Here is a 20,310-nt window from a genome sequence, read left to right on the forward strand (position 1 = left end):
GAAACTAAGGATGTGTTTTATTCCATGATGGGAGATAAAGGTTTCAGGAAGCTTGGATTTGCTTGAACTTTCTTAAGTGGAGAAACAAACAAAAAAATTGTATGGTGTTTACTTCATTATAAATGACTTTAAATGTAACGGCTGACCCTATCCCCACTTTAAAAAAAAAAAAAAAAAGTGTGGCTATCATTTAAAATGGATAGTGTTGCATTTAGTGACAATGATTCCGTTAAAGAGCAAGTTTAGGTAAATGTCCTTTTTAAATGTCCTCAGAAGGAAAATTTAAAAGGGAACCATATTCCAGTAGTCTGAGAGAATGCTTAGATGGCAGCCATGAAGCCCTTGGAGCGGTGGGTTCACACTGTGAACAGTTCTCATGCTCCAGTACAGTGGGAATTTTCCCCTGATGCTTCTAGGTTGTGTGAATACTGGGAAGAGGAAGGGTGACCCCTCTAAATGGCTGGACCCCCCGGGTGATGAGAAGAAAGGAATGTTATCAAAATTCCCTTCAAACGGAACTGAAACACCACAATGGCAGGTTACTGGAGGACAAAGCCTGCAGCGAGGGTTAGACCCCCACTATCAAGGAGTATTGGTTTGGGCACAGTTGCGCAGATGCCTATGTAAAAGAGAAAAGCCATGGTTAATTTTAAAACGGCAAAAAAAAAAAAAGAATTAAAAAGACAAAACCAAGACCAAGAGGCATGGTTTACAGTTCTTTGATGATCTGGTTAATTAACTTTTCACACTAATTGCACAGGACCTTGGAGTGTCTTTTTCCATTAGAGGTTCAGACTTACTCAGTTGAATTAGACCGAGGTCTAAATCTTTTGCCTCTGATTTTCTTTCTGTTGCCTCCCAGGTTACCTGAAAAAGATGGTTTATGGCTAGATTTGAATATAAATAAAACAATCGCTGTGTGTTTAATTACGGTATTTCAAGTGGGTGCAGTTCACAACCAGCACCAGCCCAGAACATAGGGCTTTAGAGCATTGTGCAGCCTTCTCAATGTGTCCAGTGAGCTGGTGCTACCAAATCCCATCATTTCCCATCCAAGAAAAGAGAACTGGATTCTCTCATAATAAATGCCCTCCTCTCTGTTGGGAGAAGAGCTTAAGACCTAACAAAAAAGAACAAGTCTTTACAACCAGGAACCACAAAATATAGACTTTAGGTTATGTGGACACATGGGTTCAGAATGCTGCCCTATACCTTGCCAAGAGTTACTGCGAGGTCGCCCATTTTCACAGATGTCTGAAATATGTTTTGTGTCTGGAATCCTTTCACTCCAAGAATGAGAGAGTCCATTTGACCTGAAATTGAAAATGTATATATATTGTTCAAAAATATAATCAAATGAATGTTTTGAAATCAGTAAGCAACATTTCTAAGCATTATTGTGCATTAAAATAAATCAAGAAAGAAAAAATCTGAAATGAAAGAATGAAGAGAACATGAAAGTCTTCATGAAGAAGGCAGAATTACACAACATTCAATTTAAGAAAAGCCAAATACAATGGAACCCCATTACAAGAGTTTGTAATTGAAAAGTATCAGGATGCAATGCAAGCCAATTACAGTCCCAAGAACCATATATAGCAAATTCACTACATATTTCGGTTACGTAACCCACGCAACAGAGTTATAATGGGGTCCCACCATAGATGTTTCTTAATTGTAAAGCAATGGCTTCCATTCAAATATTATGAGAACATGGACTTCCAAGAGATTTCATTAAGATTTGCTCAATTGAACCTGGTTAACCTTTATCAAAGTAATATTTAGGTTTTCTTAAACAACAAAATTATTTTCTGAGAATTGGCATTTTTCTCCACAAATATGTTCCCCCCAAACATGACACTGTGGGTTAACTGTCCAATAACTGAAATGAGTCAGATGTTTATCATGGAGGTGTCTCTCACAAAGTCCATGTACCGTTAAGACCTTCTACTCTTTGTGTCCTGCCATCTTTAAATGAATTGTCTACAAGAAGCAAAATTTACACACCTACCTTGTACCACATAAGAAAAGCATTTTGACAAACTACATATACTTAGGAGGAGTCACATAATTTGGTACAATATGTAACTGTTTAAAAGTCAAAACCCATTGAGATTTTGCTAAAATCTGGTAATGATTCAAATCGATATTTTAAGCTCTTCTTGAAGTACTTTAGAAAATAGCGCTGTACTTTAAATCTTTTCCACATATCATACCAGTTAATTGCTAACAATGTCTATTTTAAAAGGAACTTTCTACTGATGAATGAAAATAGATGGACCTCAGCACAATTATTACATAATTCCCTAGATTTTTCAACACCATTTGCTAAGTATAGAATGACTCCTATTTTGTACAAAAGAACAACAGAAATTCTGCTGGAATTCATTGATTTCTACGCTTCTTTACCATATTATTTAATTTAAAATTAAATATTTGACCAAGAAAATAATTGTATACTGAGAGAATTTAAGTAAACCTTATTCTCTTAGCCAAAAACTCCCCAATAAATTAAAAGAATAAAATTTTTGAACATCCTACTATAGAACTGTACTCCTTATGCAGAAACTAATCATTTTACTTTCGTTTTAAGCTATGTTATTTGAGTAAAAACATCCTTCATGCTGAGGACAGTTCCACAGAGAGTTCCCAGATCTCACTAATTCCTTCTATTCTTTTTCCTGATATTTATAAAGAGTGAGATCCACTGCAGAATTTTTGCAGAGTATTTACTCTATTTAGAACTCCAGAAGAGATCATGTTTCTTCTCAATAAACTAGCAATTTCCCTTTCAGTCTACAAAGTAACTACTGTGCCCAAAGTTATGCAGGGGGCTATCAAATCTTTTTTTCTATACATTACACCCCTACCAACAAGTTTAAAGAAACTCTTCCACAGGAATATTTTAGCTTTTTTCAATGTGAATGTAGGTCTCATTTCCTAAAACATTCCAACTATTTATTTCTTCTGTCAGCTTATTTTATTAAGCAGTTATAAAGCATGCAGAATTTTAAATGATCTTATACACCTTAAGATACTGGAGCAAGAATACAGCATCCAAGTTTAAGACATATAAATAATATATTAACCCCATTTGGACTGTTATAAAACTCAGGCAAACATTAAATATGCTTAAATTAATTTGGCAACCAAGCTCTAAGTTATAAAGTCTAGAATTAGTCATTCCAGGAATGAAAGGCAAAATCATAATATTCAAATATATGATTCACAGAGAAGCAATCTTTTTTTTTCACACCAAGCTTAGCTTTGATAAATATAAAATTAAGAAAATATTCAATGCAGCATTATATTACCAATTTATTTTAACAACTGCTTTTATTGAAGCGTGACAGTAACCTTTTTCTTTGACTACCAAGCATGACATAAAGCTCACCATTTAAAATATGATAAAATACTATGTGTAGTTTCTTAGGCAGTATAAGAGCAAGATTGAAAAACCCTGGGGTTTCTATATAGATTTAGGGTTGTTATTTGCTTAGTTTTGTTTTGTTTGTATTTCTGGCCTGATTTGTTAAACCAGTGGTTCTGAGCATATGGCATTTTGAAGTAGAGTAATCAAAGAACAAAGGATACTATTTTTTTTTAACATTCAAGAAAGAAGGAAGAAGTAATCAAACCTGCTGCAAAATAATGAAATGTTCTGACTAATGGAATAATGTGTGATGGAACAGGTAGAAATCTGAAAATGCGACAGAAAAGCAGACCTCTTCTTAGAACTAGATGCTGAGTTTGTGCTCACTCCAGGAGGAATGTCGCTATAAAAAGAGTCGCCATCTCCAGGCTCTTTTACATAATCTCCCTGGGGTAACTGTCTAAGGCATAATAAACATTTCAGAGTCAGAAAACAAGACACACACATGAGCACAGACATATACAAATAGTATTTTAGGAAAAAAGAGGTAGGGATAATGAGCTCCATGAATCAAGTCTATAACAACATGTAAGATTATTAATAAATGTGACAAGTTAAAGTCATTCTAACTGTAGAGGTCAGAAATGCAATCACTGAAGTCTTTACAGTCTGGATGAACAAACCCTTGCTTCAGGGGAAATATAGGAAAAGATGAGGTTTTTCACTGTAACTTCATTACACTTAGAGATGTGAACTGCTGTTTTGTCTTAAAAAAAAAAAAAAAAAAAAAAAGACACACAAAAAAACCTGGTGCTGAAGGAGACATGTTGAGACAGACAGTCCTTGCCCAGATAAAGCATCGTTTTTTTCACTGTGGTGAGTAAACTATTCGTAATTTCTAAATATTATATAATGTAACCTTGATTTGGTCTTAAAAGAACTGATTGATTTCTAAACTATGTTCTATAATTTAATCCAAATAAATTTTTATTCGAGTTCTCTGTTCAATTTGGAGCCTCACTGTTCATTTAACAGAAATATAATTGAAAGAGATTCAAAGGGCAATCAAAAATGTAATTCTGTAACTGCACACTAGAATGTGTAAAGGAAGATAATTTAGCAGAAGGAAGAAAGGGTTGAAAAAATAACGGAATTCTTGTTGAGACTAGAGGAAGATATTTATAGGTGGCTGGTATGTGACCTCCATTCTTCATCTCCAACAAGGGAAAATCTACATAGTCTGCACTATTACTGTCCCCACTCACTCTGAGTTTGAATTAACTAAGATTGGAACAGATTTTTATTACTTCTCCTAAGGGAACAGGGTAGAAAACTTTAGATAGGACTGCCCGGTCAACCCTCCTACCTTGGTAGCTAATCTGATCCTTTGCCAGTGCATGGCCCCCAGACAAACAACTGCACCTCAGACTTGATTTGGTTCCATTCAGCACTAAAGTTGGAGGTGGTACAAACTAGTGTTGGACTGAGAATTTTAAACAGAGCTGTACTTAACTAGGTCTTCAACAAAGGCCCACATTTGCTAACGCCTCTTCCTATTTATTTTTCCCTTAGTTACCACACTAGTCATGGTTACTTGCTGATGCTAAATTCAATCCCTAAAATGTTTCAGCTGTTTCCTTGCTTATGCCAACTACCACATTGTTTTAAATGTTTAAAATGCTTGGTCATTCATTCTTTCGAATGACTGAATATGCTCTCTTATACTCTTTCAATCCTATATATTCACACATCTCTACAAATAAAATTGTTCAACTGATATAAAGCACCTATATTAATTTGTGTGATTAAATCTACTCCTCCCCTTTAAAGAAATCAAATTTCTCATTAGACTTGTATGTAAGATTGGTTTTACCTATAATTCTTTGATACATATTCCTTCAAAATATTTTTAACCCTTTAAGTGACTTCAGCTCGTAACTGTAGTCTTTCTTTTTCCCAGTGTATTATGAAACATTAATTTTATGGGAAAAACAATGCAATTTCCCCATATTTATAGTGTTAATAACACAGGACAAATGATATATCTGCTTATGCAAGAGATCTTTAAATCTCTGGAATCATATTTTGTCTTGCCTCCTGTCAGTAAAATACTCTATCAATCCTTTGAAAAATGCTCTCAATAAAATCAAAATTCTGTAAGTTGCCTCAGGTAGGAAAATTCCCTTTTGTATCATATTAATATTTATAAAAGAATGCCAAAGAACATCCTATCAACATTACATTTCCAATAATAATCCTTATGGCTAACAGTCATTTCTGTCACTATTACCTTTAATGATAATCTTTATAAACTGATGAGATGTGCCTCACTAAATTCAAATTAAATAAAGACAAGTTCTGACTACACTTGATCTTGCCCATTAATCTATCCCCCAGACTACTCTCTCTTTACATGGTTCTGACATTCGGGCACTTACCAAGGGCTCACTTAGCTGAGACTGCAGGATTAAACGAACTGCCTCTCACAATGGATGGTGGTTTTTTTTTTTTGTTCATTTGTTTGTTTGTTTGTTTTAACTAAGCACATTTTACCAGTCCTTCAATGTAATTTCTCTGCAGTCCATGGTCATCTTTTACACTGTGCACAAACATCCTAAATGCTAAACATATCATAAACTATGGGCTTCAGTCAAAGGGTTGAAAGGAAAGTTTAAGTTCAATGAACTCTGGGGGTATAGCCTTGCTTTTATCATCCCAGGCAGATTAGATTCCTATCTATCTCTACTGTGAAGTCTCCAAAATAAAGAAACTACTCTGCATTCTCCTAAAAATTCCATAAGGAATGCATGTAACTTTCTTCACACAATACATGCATTACAATGTTAATAATAGATGAGGAACTTTGTTAAAGATCTTTTAAGAATAATACTTAACATCCTTCACTGTCCAGAAATTTATTCTTTTTTCAATATCCAATTACATATTATTACAAACCTATTTCTTCTTGACTAAACTTTAGTGAAGATAGAGAGTATCAGGTCCCCATGATCAATAAAATACCATTTCATCATTTATTATAAAAGATCATAAATGACCAACTAAGTAATAGCTTTAAATTTGTTAAAATTGAATTTATTTTTCTAGTCTTTATAGTTTTCTTCCTAAATTTTGCTAGTTTCATAGAATTTTGGAATTAGGTGGCCTGACCAATGCTAAGTTTTATAATGGAAAAATTACCTCATATTTCCAATATCACATGCAAATATTTTAGACATATGTATGAATTTTTTTAATAAATAATGACCAAAAGAAAATAAAAGCTTATTTAACTAAATTCTTTTTCCTCAAGAAGGATTCCTGTTATGAGGGAAGTCTGATGTTTCCTTAAAGAGTCCACTGAACCATAATATTCAACTTAATAATCCTTACACATACTCAAAATGAGATTACAATGAAAAAAAATTAAGTCTTAACCTTAATGCTGAAGGAGCCATTTCTCTAAAGCTTTGTAGGTGTCTGGGCTGTCTGCTATTGGAATTGTTACTTTTCTGTTTGAAGAAATATTGTGTAATGCGTACTAAGTCACACTGACAGATGCATGAGTATCACTGAAATAAGAATAAAAATAGTATTAAAAAAAAACTAAGAAAGGCTTGAAAAAAAAAGGAAGGAGGTTCACAAGCAGAAAGTAAAGTGGCTAAAATAGGTGAGAGAGAGAAAAGAAATGGGGAAGGGGGTTTCTGCTTAAGGTATGGATCAGGAAGACATGATCTAAATTATTTATTCTAATTCACATTATGTATGTTCAATGATGTATGTTCATTTCAGACAAAGGAAGAGAACATTGAGGAATATGGATGCTTTATAAATCCAAGTTTAATGAATGTTTTCTTATCCTATTGCTATTTGCAAACCTGCCTGAAAACCAAAATTCAAATTTCTAATTCTTGTTACAAAGTACACAGCTGCTAAGTCCTAAAGCAATTATGGTAAAATAGAAACAACAGCACCAACTGAAAAAAATTATGGAGGTCTTCGTTCCTGGAGATTTTAAAGAAAATAATCAATAGCCGTCCTTCCAACTATATGACATCTAAGAATTCTCCATGGCTCCTCAGTCCCATGGTCCTACCCTTCACAAGATGACACTGGCAAATTTAAAGTGATACCGTTCATGTGTGGCGTTCTGTCTCCCAGAATGGGACTTCTATTTTTTATTAGGCAGTTGGTAAACAAAAAGAAAACAAAATGGGTTTCCTTCTCATCTTTTTGCCAGACATGAAATTAAACCTATCACACATTCCTTCAATATAAAGAAAACCTTGAGGACACGTTCTCTGGTGGGAAAATTTACCAGGTTATCAGGTTTCTTCACAGAATTACTTGCCTGACGTTTCCAGTAATTTGAAAGTTACGTTCAATTTGGCATTTCTGAGCCACTGTATCATCAATAAGAATCTGAGAAGTGGCTACATACTTAATATGCATTCAGTGTCAAAGCAAACCCATATGTTCACCAACGCTTTCATACCAGCAAGTGCAGGCCTTACTCATGTCAGGAATGCTGCTTTCCTCTTTGAGGACAGCCATACCTACCTACCTCTTTCATTTGGAGATGAGAGAAATGCAAAGTCTTCAGAGACCACACATTAATAACTTTCCTTACTAGAATGCTTCACAGATTACAAAGAACTTTTGTCCGTTTTTAGAGTTGAGGAAAGTTTAAGTGGTTTCCCAAGACCACATACTAGCAAGTGGATTTCTGATTCCTTTTCAACTGGTCCTCCCACCATGGAACCTCAGAGGAAAACTTAATTTAACTCAAAACTCAAAATTCTTATTTCTACTCCCTAGCACCCTTTGGAATTGGGCACATCTTTACTGGAATATCTTCAGATATTTTCACAAGATTGAAAATTTCCTAATGCATGCTTTGGTCCATTGGCTTTACCACCTTCTCTATAACCACTAACATATATTCTTAAAAAGGACAGTCCTTCAGAAGATATTTATACACTCACAACTTCCTGATTTAAAGTCCCTTCCTTGCTGTTTCTCCATTTTAATAATTATTATACAACCCTAAGATTCATTAGCTATGGACAAGGGCAAAAACAAATAAAGGTTGTGCTGAAACATAGCAAAATATAAAAAAATTATATCTGCTGAAATGTGACAACTCTCAAAATATGCACTAGACTCCAAAAGAGTAGCCAGACTGATGAAATGGTGACACAGTAATACCAGGAGGCATGAAATTACATCAGGCACAAAAAAGAGATTTCTAGCATAAAATTTTTCTTAACTGTACTTATGCATACATTTAGTTAGAATAGGAAATTGGTGCACAGGTTTACATATTTATTATTTTTTGTAGTGTAGGCAATCACTTTATTCTGGAGAATATCCCTGGTGAGAACACATCTTAGAGCACCATAACAGCTTTGCTTATGTTACATATTTGTGACACTGTGCTTTCCTTTTTATATAGTCAGCAATATGAAATTACATTATAGCCTTAATTCCTATGGAAATGGAGCTAAATCGTCAGTTTTTGATCTTGGTATTCTAATTTTATTTTTCACTGAAGAAAGCCACCAAACTTACATTTCTGATATGGCTGATCAACTTCTACCCAACAGAAAGCATAAATAGCTCCAGCTCTTCTCCAGTGTTTTTGGACACAAGAGTTTAAAACAGGTCACAAAGAAGTCTAGTTTCTTGTGTGTTTTTTTAATTTAATTAATTTTCTTTCAATTTTACTTTCTCCACTAATGGTAGAAGTCAGTTACTCCAGGGCAAGGTCAATATTTTCTAATATCTATGGCTAACTGATCAGGATCTCAATGAGTACCCTGTAGGTACCTCTTATGGATAAAACCTTACAGGGATTTTAAATTACAACACAGAAAGAAATAGAACAAGTTTAAAATTCTAGTTTCTGAAAAAAAATTAAAGCTGTGGCTGGGTCCTAAAAAAGTGTCACCACATTTATTATGTCTTATTCCTAATGTGCCTCAGGCATTTAATGGAACAGTTGGAAAAGGTAAGTAAGTTAGGAACCTGCATAGGTATCCTGAGTACAAAACTAGTACTATATGGTATGGTCTAGATTATCAATCTCCAGGATATTTTAATTTTTTATATCAATAGCTAATAGTATTCATAATTTTTTAAATGTGAAAAGTGAAGGATGTACCCCAATATGGGCTAATTTAGATTTAGAAAAAATGGGCAAGTCTTACAGGACTACATGAATGCTTTGTATCTCTTTTTACACTGCTGGTTAAACATAGATTTTAAGGTTATGATGAATGGAATGCCTGACTTTAGGGGCTTTTTTATTAAAAAAAAAAAGTGCACTAGGCAATCAGAGATTCTAACTATGCAAATTATTTCTTTCACTACCTGTGCAATTACCTAATCCATACAAAAAAATATTTTCTTATGCAGCGATAAAACAGATTCTTCAAATGCCAAGACATTCTCCTGACCACAGCATTGTGCCCGTATAAATTTTATCATTTATGAATGAAAGTTACTAATATAACAACAGTAACAAAAAATAAGTTCCCTCAGAAAGTGTTAGGTAATAAGAGTGTTATAAACATGAACAAAAGCCAATCAACCAATGTAAACAAAGGTGACACCTTAACATAAAGGAATTTTGTTTTAGGTAGAAAAAAAAAATCAACTCCAAATATATATTACTATGAAAGTAACACAAATAAGAACTCTTAATTATAATATTGTTGGATGACAGAACCATTAAAACTAAATAATGACAGATCTATTTTAAATTAATACATTCCACAGCAACATTACTAAAATTATCATTTCAAGGTCATGAAAAATCAAGATTAGTTTATGACCACTACAGCATAAAAACCTGTGCTTGTTCAAAAGTGAACTTGATTTACAACTGTATGTATGAATTCCAAAGATGCTAACAGGATTTAAACCTTTCAGTTTTCAGTTCTATGTTCAGATTATTCTCATCACATACCTCTGTTCTCGATAGTTTCTTTTTATGGACAAGAAGAGAGAGAGAGAGAGAGAGAGAATTAGTTACCTACAAAAGTCCATTAAGAGAGACCAGTAAACATAAGAGCTTTAGCATTCGTTGAAAGGTCTCCACTAGAATTTCTAAATGCAGAATTAAAATGGGGAATAAAAACACAGTCTCCCTCTCTCACACACACACATACACACACACACACAAATTTCACTTCATCTTTCAAGGAAGTGACACCAAAGGGTTAGTGACAATATCTTCAAGTAACCATTGTTTAAAAGCATGAAGCTTCAGTTATTAAAAAATAATTGTTTCCTCAATGTCAATTGTATATTAAACATTTAGTAATGTCCTAAAGTCAACCCTATTTCAAATACAGGTTTTCAGACATGTACATTGATTTAAATAAGGAAATTAGTCAAGTTACTTATATATATTAGCTATGTTTTCATACAAATAAAAATTATAATCATTCTTTTTCGAATACATACCCCAAATTAAGCTCTTCCTAAGAATTTCAAATAGGAAAACATAACTGGACACAAGAACATTTTGTGTATGATAAATTAGTTATCATAACAGCTAAACAGGTAACTAATTTATCATACACAAGAATAATAATAGAATTCACAGCAGTTATGGACCTCCCAAGTCATCACTACTTATTCACTGAAGCTTCACTGAAAGCTACATTGGAAACACTTTGTTCAAAGTCTCTGTTTTTTATTTGGCCATCTCCTAAAATAAAATTGCATTAGTTTCGGAATAAACCATTCTGAAACAAAAATGTGTTCTAGAGAGTGTGGTAGTGAGGTGCCAATGCTTTTTAACTTTTAAATCAAAAAAGTCCATTTAAAACTTTTTATCATGACCTAATTAGGTGTTAATATTTCGAAGATGTGTGGGAAGGTCAAGCAACTGAACAGTAGGCTCCTTCCTCCAAGATCAAGGCTAATGTTTCCACATGGATTTCATTTGTAGCACTTTCACCTGCCAATCTATTCCATGCACTATCTCATTTAATAATGAGTTCATGAGAGTAATAGTGCCAATTTGATACTTAACATTTTTCATTCCTGAAACCATAAGATAGAAGAGAAAAATAAGCCAAAATGTTTCCATTCAACATGTTTTACTTTTTATTCTCTCAATCTGATTACCTGAGCGGTCCACCAGTTCCAAATGAGTATTCCTCATTTCCTATTCCTGCCATTCCCCCAAGTCTTGGAGAAGGGGTAGAAAGTTTAATTGGAAGGATTAATGAAAAAATGAGTTCTCAGGCCCTAAATTCATTTTGGAATTTGAAATAGAATATGTGAAACAGCATATTCATGAATTTAATTCCTGTATTAAAATTTCTACATCCTTATTCTATTTTTACACATATTCTGAATAAATTTAGTAACATTAAAACTTTCATCAGTCAGGTTCAAATTATTTACAAAGAGAATACTGTGGTATGAACAAGATTTGTCTTTTTCCTTAATAATCTGCAAAGTACATACATTCAGAAATGAAAAAAGTGAAACCACTTAAATTTCATAAAACTAAGAAATGATATACAGAAAGAAGTACTTTTCATTCTAATCATTAAAACAAACAGACACAGGTAATTTCATTAGCAGTAGGAGTAGATTTTAGGTTTCATATTTCTGAAAGGGTAATGTTTTCCAAAATTGTAAACATGAAATATCCATTTGCATCAGTAGGTGGCAGAAAATCACACACCACAGAACTAACAATTTTGCTTTCCCTCTCACATGACCAAATGAAACCGTTGAACTACTTCAAAACAGCAAGGTTGTGATGGCAATTACTACATAAGTCTTGCATCAGGGAAGTCAAGGAAATAGTGTGACTCCAAGATGGGTCTAATTCACCTGAGGTGTGAGAAGAGCTCAAACAATATATATACAGAAAAGCCTTTCTTTCAGACATGTAATTTTATACTCCAAATGCTATGCTGAAATCAGCCTGTGCAAATGTAAGTATGCAATGTGCCTAACGAACTGCACATTAAAAAGGCACATAGGTACTAAGTATCTATGAGCTGGTACAGAGCTAGGTACCCATTTAATTAGGGCAAAGCATTACCACTATGCTGTGCTCTCCTTCGCTATGCTATGCCACGTTAACTACATTACGCTAAACTTTACCCTGCTGTCTGTGCTATTCATTAATACAACCTTGCACAAATGTCTTTCTGCATTTTAATACTTCTAACATACAAAGTTTATCCTGGCAGTCAACTAATTGCCCTCTCCTTTCAGCCAAAGAAACTTTCTGGGTTTTGATCTCACAACAAGCAAGAGCCATAAACACTTTTAAGGAGGTTTCTTTTAATTCAGTTGGCTTAAAACCATGTCAGGGAATAATAATAATAACAACAACAGCAACAAATGATTATATAATGCCTAGTCTATTGAAAGGTTTGGGGTAATTTTAAAGTCTAAAAAAGTCTAATTCCCAAGTCTTTTAGTAAGCCAAATTTGATTTATGAATTTAAAAAAAAAAAAACTATAAAATGGGCTAATACGCAGAAAGTCTAGCAAAATTTGCTGGACTTCTTTCCAAAAGGAGAAACACCGTAAGCCTGGGAACCTGATACAACATTTCAGAGATCAGTAGGACTATGATTTTAACTTGAAATATTTAAAAAACTTAAGGTTCGTCACATTTAAGTTTTACTTTATTAAACATAAATGTTAGTTGAATACTAAGGAAATATTTCACATCATAAGACTTAAGTACTTAAAAAGGGAAATGAACATATTAAGTATACAAATAAGTTTGGAATGTGTGAAGTCATTTACTTAGCTAAATGCCTAGCTAAGGGGAATCCAATATTCAAAAGTTATAAAATGTGTAACTTTTTCAAGTTTATAAATAGAACCAAAAAATTGTAAGTTGAACTTTGAAGCTTAAGAGTTAGGTTTCTAATGGTACAGATGAACCGGTTTGCAGGGCAGAAGTTGAGACACAGATGTAGAGAACAAACGTATGGACACCAAGGGGGGAAAACCGCAGTGGGGTGGGGGTGGTGGTTTGCTGAATTGGGCGATTGGGATTGACATGTATACACTGATGTGTATAAAACTGATGACCGATTAAAAACAAAAAACCAAAAAAACACAAGCAGGGATAATCAGAAACAATTCATTAAAATAAAGCAAATTACTAAAAAAAAAAAAAGAATTAGGTTTCTAAAAGTTGTAACTTATAGTTGAATTTCAATTTTAACAAATTACATCTCTGAAGCATTTTTTCTTCGCACAAAAACACCCACATATGTAACAAATAACAATGCCTCCTTCATACTGGTTGTGGAGAGGTTTTGCTCTTCGCAGGATGCATGGCCACAGTGAAAGCACTCAGGAGCAGATCCTGCTGTTGTTCTTGTTGATAGGACCTTTGTTATTAAAGCGCTATGCTCTCTAATTCACTATCTTGCCTAGATTTGGGGGAATGGGTTTAAGTCAAGAGAACCTGCGTCACTAAAGAGCAAACCAACACTGCCTTTGTATGAGACACGATTTAGACTGATTTTACTTCATGCAATGGTTTTAAGAAATACTCAGTATTTTTAGAATAGAAGGGAGTTATCTCAAAATCTAAAAAATGATAAATTATTATTACCTCTAATCATGCCAAGAATAATCATTGATTGAATACTGAGCCAGACTTATTTTCACTACAGGTATACTTATCCAATGATACAAAACTTTCTAGATGTTTCATTCGTTTGGATAAATATTTTAAAGTATAGTTTGACAGTAACATACTGAGCCATTTCACTTACTTATAGCCCCATGCAGTTATTCCTAATATGAGGGCCAGCACTAAAATGGTGCCAGCAATTATGCCTATTATAATATTGGTACCAGCAACACCTGGGGGGAAAAAAGAAACAATGAAGATCAGTGTATATAATTGAAATTTTGATATAAAATTCTTTCAGGAACTTTATTCTCCAGATCTGTAATCATCACACTAATAGCATTATTTGTTTTAAAAAGTGGGTATTTTTTTCTTTATACAGTTTTAATTTTAGAGAACTTTTTTTTTCAAATTTTATTTATTTATTCAGATATAATTGACACATAACATTATATTACTTTCAGGTGTATGACAATGATCTGATATTCATATATACCTTGAAATTGAAAGTAGGTATTTTTCAAGGGAAGAAAAATCAACCATAACTTAGCAATCCATATCAATTGTTATTTAAAAATAGTCATTTCTGTATGTTCCCTGTTAATTCTTGTCCAAGTGCATTTTGCACAGTTTTATTTTCCATGTATTTTTCTGGAAAATATAATGAGGTCATTGAACTAAAAGAAAGAAGGGTAAAGATAAAGGGAAGAAAGGAGGGGTGATACTACTGTATCACCATATAGCATAGCATCCTCTGGGGAGGAATATTTAGAAATCCATGTTCTTTTTGACCCTGACCTCTTTCTCAGAAATTCTAGAAATGTTATTGTTCCTATCACTCCATTTTGACAACCAGTGTAAGGTCCTTATTTTGTGTGATATTTTGTCTACGCAAATATAAGCTTCTAAAGGGGGAAAACATGCCTACAGATGAACAGAATCAGTGCTCAGGTGGTGTAGATGATAGAAGACTGTAGTTCCCAGTCTTGACAGTAATGGCTGTGGCATCCTAGAGAAGGAAAAACCAAAGGTAAGATAGAGCCTGGTGAGCTGGAGGTTGGTGCCGGTGAGGTGTGAGAGCGAGGCTACACCAGACTGACAGGAGGCCAGGGCAGGGCTGGAGCTCAGGACTGGGCAATGGCACTGTTGTGCCTGGCAGCGTCCACTGTCAGGCAGGCTGCGTTGCAATCCTTAAGGGATGACAGCAGTGAGAGCGGCCCAGTGAGTCAAAGGCCTGGACAACAAGTGCAAGTGAGAGCCCAAGAGCAGAAAAGGTCTGGCTCTGATACCAGGAGACCGGTTTTGCTGATAATGACTTATACCCCATGTTAAATTGCAGGGCTCTCACCCAGAGCAGCTCAGCTATCTCCTTGTCTGCTGCACTCCTGAGGAGTCCTTCTGGACATCAAAGGTCAGTAATCATGGGTGACTGGCGCAGATTCCAATTCCCCATGACAGAAATGGCAGCCTCTCTACCTGGGAGCCCTCAGTAGTCACGGGGGATAGCGTGGCTCGGGCATCTAGGAGACTGGCCAACTCCACTCTGCCCAGGTCTTCTGTGGGATGGGTGGGTACAGATGCACCCCAGGACATTGGGATTTTCCTACTCTAAGACCTAGCCTGTCTGTCTACCCTTCCTTTCCTTCCAGGGATTTAACAGGGATCAATAAACCTGAATGCTAGTCCTGATTACTTCTAAGCAATGGTATGACTTTTGACGAGTTACTTAAATCCACGGACGTGAATAGCTTCATCTCTGTATTAACTGCTGGAACCACACTACTATTGCTAAGACTGAGGATGCCAAAACCCTAATCATTCTGTGAGTTTCATTATTAAAGTCACATTGGCTAAGATGTTTAACCTGTATGGATGATTAGAATGAAAATAATCATTTTCTCATTCTTTGGAGGTGAATGGACGTCAGGATTTCAGCATTATTTTATGCAGAAGAATACTCAATAACGAAATGATAAAAATAGTTTAAAAGGGGACATTCATCTCCAAGGTATCTATCTGCATTTAATTTCTACTTCTCCATTTGGACCACTCTAGCTTTTAGAACTGCACCCGTTGTTTTGTTATCCATGTCGAACCCCTTCCAGGCACCTTGGCCAAGGTTACTACTTCTAGAATTACCTACAGTTCAGGCTACATAACTGGAGTTGAATATAGATGAGGTTCTTTAAGAAAGAATATTAAAGTCAACAAAATATTTTAAAATCAATTCCAATTTTTCCTCATTTATTCAGTCCCAATATATAAACATATAAAATATATAAAATATAAAATCAGACACTTAAGAATTTCGACTACTTTCTTCATTTAAAAGAAATGGTAGGGTTTGTTGTCAGTGCCAAAGGAGTACAATACTTGGAAAATCTCCGTCTGATATAGGATAAGATCCAGCTAAATCAGTAGACTAAGTTATATTCCATATTTCATAACATTACAAGTTAATGGAAACAATCAGTTTCATAATGTGGGCCCCAAGTATATATTGTAATTCATTATTATGTGGATTTAACTTATATTTGAGTTATATAAAAATAATAGAAATGAAACTTTCAGAAGGGCAGTTTTCTCCTTCCTTGTGCATAAAGACAACATAATGGGACCAAATTAAGTACCTACCATTGCCAGACAGAGTAATGCCAGCCTTTGCATCATCATTGTAAGGGAAGTAAGTGCTGCAGTCTTCACCTACCCAGTGTCTGTTACACACACACTTCAGCTCATTACTGCAAACCTGAAATCCAAAATCAATCTAGAGTCAATGCCAAGTCTCTGGTGCAGAGGCATGAAAAATAAACATTAATTTCTAATTATTATATGCCTAGAATTTGAGGGGACTGAAAATTTATTGGTACTTTCTTCCTACTACTACTTTATATCTTACTCAAGTACTTAAAAAAATATTTTCTAGAGATCAACAGCTGACCCAGAGGGAACAGTGAATTTTAACAGAGGAATGAATTTATACGTCTAAAACAAAAATCAATGAAATGATTGGTTTGAATTTCATTAACTCAAATTTTATGAGGGAGATTTAAAAAACTAAGCAGAATTATAATCATTTGTCAGTTATCCAATACAAAGCTTTCTTTCTTCTTCTTCCTCTTCTTTTTTTTAATAAATTTATTTATTTATTTATTTTTGGCTGCGTTGGGTCTTCGTTGCTGCGCGCAGGCTTTCTCTAGTTGCGGCGAGCAGGGGCTGCTCCTTGTTGTGGTGTGCGGGCTTCTCATTGCGGTGGCTTCTCTTGTTGTGGAGCACAGGCTCTAGGCGCATGGGCTTCAGTAGTTGCAGTGTGTGGCCTCAGCAGTTGTGGTGCATGGGCTTAGTTGCTCCACGGCATGTGGGATTTTCCCGGACCAGGGCTTGAACCTGTGTCCCCTGCACCAGCAGGCGTATTCTTAACCACTGCACCACCAGGGAAGTCCCTAAAGTTTTCTTTCTTCTAAAGAAAGGATCTTTATACCAAAATTTTATTCATCTTTTAGGAAGCAGATGCGATAAAGAGAAATCTGACAAAGAAGAGGGGAGGCCTGAGGCTTTGCAGTGGTCTGAGAAGAAAGCTTCACAAAACCGTAACCTGGGCACCTCAACCCAAGCTTCAGAGATTAGCTACCTCAGGGTCATGGAAACTGAGAATTCCCTCAAACAGAGCCTAGGAAAAAAATTCACATAAAATGGCACCAAATTTTTAAAAATTATCAGACAATAATGTCTTCATGGGGGCTTTCCTGGTGGCGCAGTGGTTGAGAATCTGCCTGCCAATGCAGGGGACAGGGGTTCGAGCCCTGGTCTGGGAAGATCCCACATGCCGCGGAGCAACTGGGCCCGTGAGCCACAACTACTGAGCCTGCGCGTCTGGAGCCTGTGCTCCCCACAAGAGAGGCCGCGATAGTGAGAGGCCCGCGCACCGCGATGAAGAGTGGCCCCTGCTTGCCACAACTAGAGAAAGCCCTCGCACAGAAACAAAGACCCAACACAGCCATAAATGAATAAAATAAATAAATAAAATAGTGTTTAAAAAAAAAATAATGTCTTCATTTATATATCCAGGAAACAGAATCTATACCTAAGATCCTATGATTCAAAGCAACTTTGAAAGGAGTGGGAAGTAGGAGAGAATTCAGTTAGAGTTAAGATCAGAGAAGTGCTTCAGGAGACAGATTTTGACTGAATAGGTTTGTCTTTTGTCTGCTTGAATTTGCCAGAAGACAACATACATGCAGATCTAAATGTAACTATAAAATATGATTAACAAAGTGCAGATTTCAAATTAATTCAGATTAGCAAATTTCTGCAGATTAACAAACATGCAGGAAGAAAAAAAAAGGCCTGGGTTTGAGACCCCACTTCACCACTATCTTTTCTCTCTCTTTTTTTTAAATTTATTTATTTATGGCTGTGTTGGGTCTTCGTTTCTGTGCAAGGGCTTTCTCTAGTTGTGGCAAGTGGGGGCCACTCTTCATCGCGGTGTGTGGGCCTCTCACTATCGCGGCCTCTTTTGTTGCGGAGCACAGGCTCCAGACGCGCAGGCTCAGTAGTTGTGGCTCACGGGCCCAGTTGCTCCGCAGCATGTGGGATCTTCCCAGACCAGGGCTCAAACCCGTGTCCCCTGCATTGGCAGGCAGATTCTCAACCACTGCGCCACCAGGGAAGCCCCTCACCACTATCTTTTCAACAGACCATAACCAGGTCAACTGGTTTCTCCAAGTATGTTTCCATATCATACAACAGCACCAGTGACATAGTGACAAAAACAGTGATACCGATGTACGATGATCATAATAAACCCAGTCATAGCCAACATTATTGAACACTCACTATGTCACAAGGATTGTTTTAAGTATTACGTATAAGTTACAGGTGTTAATTCATTGATTCTTCACAACAATCCTGTAAACTAGGCAATATTATTATTCACATTTTACAGAGGAAGAAAGTGAGTCACAGATAGGCTAAGTAGTTTGCCCAATCTCACCCAGTTAGTAAGGAGTAGAGCTGGGATTCAAACTCAGACTGATTCCAAGCCCATACTCTTAACCTACATGATGTACACTATATAGAGAATATCTACTGTATTTCTCATTTTAATTTCTGTCACATATACAGAGTTATATTAAAAATACATAGAATATAACCTTTATAATAATTATACATAATTATTAAAAATTATTGGATGCTATTTGCCACCTGATTTACTTGTAACTATCACTCATTTACTCATTCCTTAAACAAACAGTTAATTAACACAACTGTGTTTCACACTCAGGACTTCTAGATGAATAAGATACAGTTATTCATTAGCATAATGATCAAGAAAGAATTCCATTATTATTTTCTCCCATCCCCCCAAAAAGCATCTCTCCCTAGCACACTCTTAATTATTAAGGAAAAAGGAAAGAAGACTTAGCAGATCCCTTTATAGGAGCAGAACTACTTACTATATGCCTTCTCTATCCTCCTGTGCCATCAGAATCCCTATCCTTTGGCAAAAAGTAACAATTACTAATACCTCTCTAAGGAAATTCTTGGCATATCCCTTAGGGATATACATGTAATGACCACGATTGAAGGCTTACAATTCCAGGACAGGGGTCCTTTACCTCAACTGGATAGTATAACCAGTTTAAGCAAAGAATCCAGAAGGAGAATAAAAAGAAAATCAAAGCATATGCCAAAAGAAAAAGAACCAAGAAGTTTTTGTTAGTGTACGAATTCCTAACTGAAAATGTCAAAACTGGAATCACTAATAGAGCATGTTTATTTAACCTATAAACTTACTTATATAGGACCTACATTATCAAATATATGACTTAAAGTATAGAATTTGGTCTTTTAAATACCACCATTCTTTCCATTTATTTCTGAGAAACATTTCCTTCATTATTCTGCTTCTATTTCTAGAAGTTATCCTCAGCTTGTACCTACTGTTGTGGCCAAGGTAGTTATTTATGGTCTGTTCTAACCGGTCAGTGCCTGGATCATACCAGCTGTTAAATATTGTGGCCATTGCCCCTGCTTTGCACTCCCTTTTTTATCCCATTATAGTTTGTTAAAATTTGTCTCCTAAGTCACTTGTAGAAAACTAGCATTATATTAAAGATCAATTTAACCTAATAGGAGAGGAAGATGGAAGAATTTGGTTAGGAACATTAAATTTTTTCTTATTCCCAGGCTTTCACAGATTACACGGCAGAAATATGCAAATGACTATGACCCCATGACAGTTTACATACCAGCTAGAGAAACATGGACAAGCATGTTTTCGATTATTACAGAAATAAGCAGT

The 20,310-nt window shown here is 35.3% G+C and overlaps 1 protein-coding gene across 19 annotated transcripts in view; it reads right to left on the reverse strand.

The window, feature by feature from the left end:
- The window catches only part of ADAM22 (ADAM metallopeptidase domain 22), a gene marked incomplete at its 3' end in the record, with an annotated part of 239,376 nt that overhangs the window by 18,056 nt on the left and 201,010 nt on the right, over positions 1-20,310 (reverse strand). For 6 of the 19 annotated variants that reach the window (XM_082398238.1, XM_082398229.1, XM_082398239.1 and 3 more), the window contains exons 24-29: positions 16,641-16,755; positions 14,149-14,239; positions 10,341-10,358; positions 3,639-3,833; positions 1,213-1,313; positions 801-867 (exon numbers count right to left, since the gene is read on the reverse strand). In XM_082398238.1, the coding sequence (XP_082254364.1) occupies positions 801-867; positions 1,213-1,313; positions 3,639-3,833; positions 10,341-10,358; positions 14,149-14,239; positions 16,641-16,755 (587 nt within the window). The other 13 variants (XM_082398246.1, XM_082398243.1, XM_082398241.1 and 10 more) reach the window with 5 other exon arrangements.

Source organism: Balaenoptera borealis, assembly GCF_965194805.1.
Source record: "Balaenoptera borealis genome assembly, chromosome: 7".
Classification (NCBI taxonomy): Eukaryota; Metazoa; Chordata; class Mammalia; order Artiodactyla; family Balaenopteridae; genus Balaenoptera; species Balaenoptera borealis.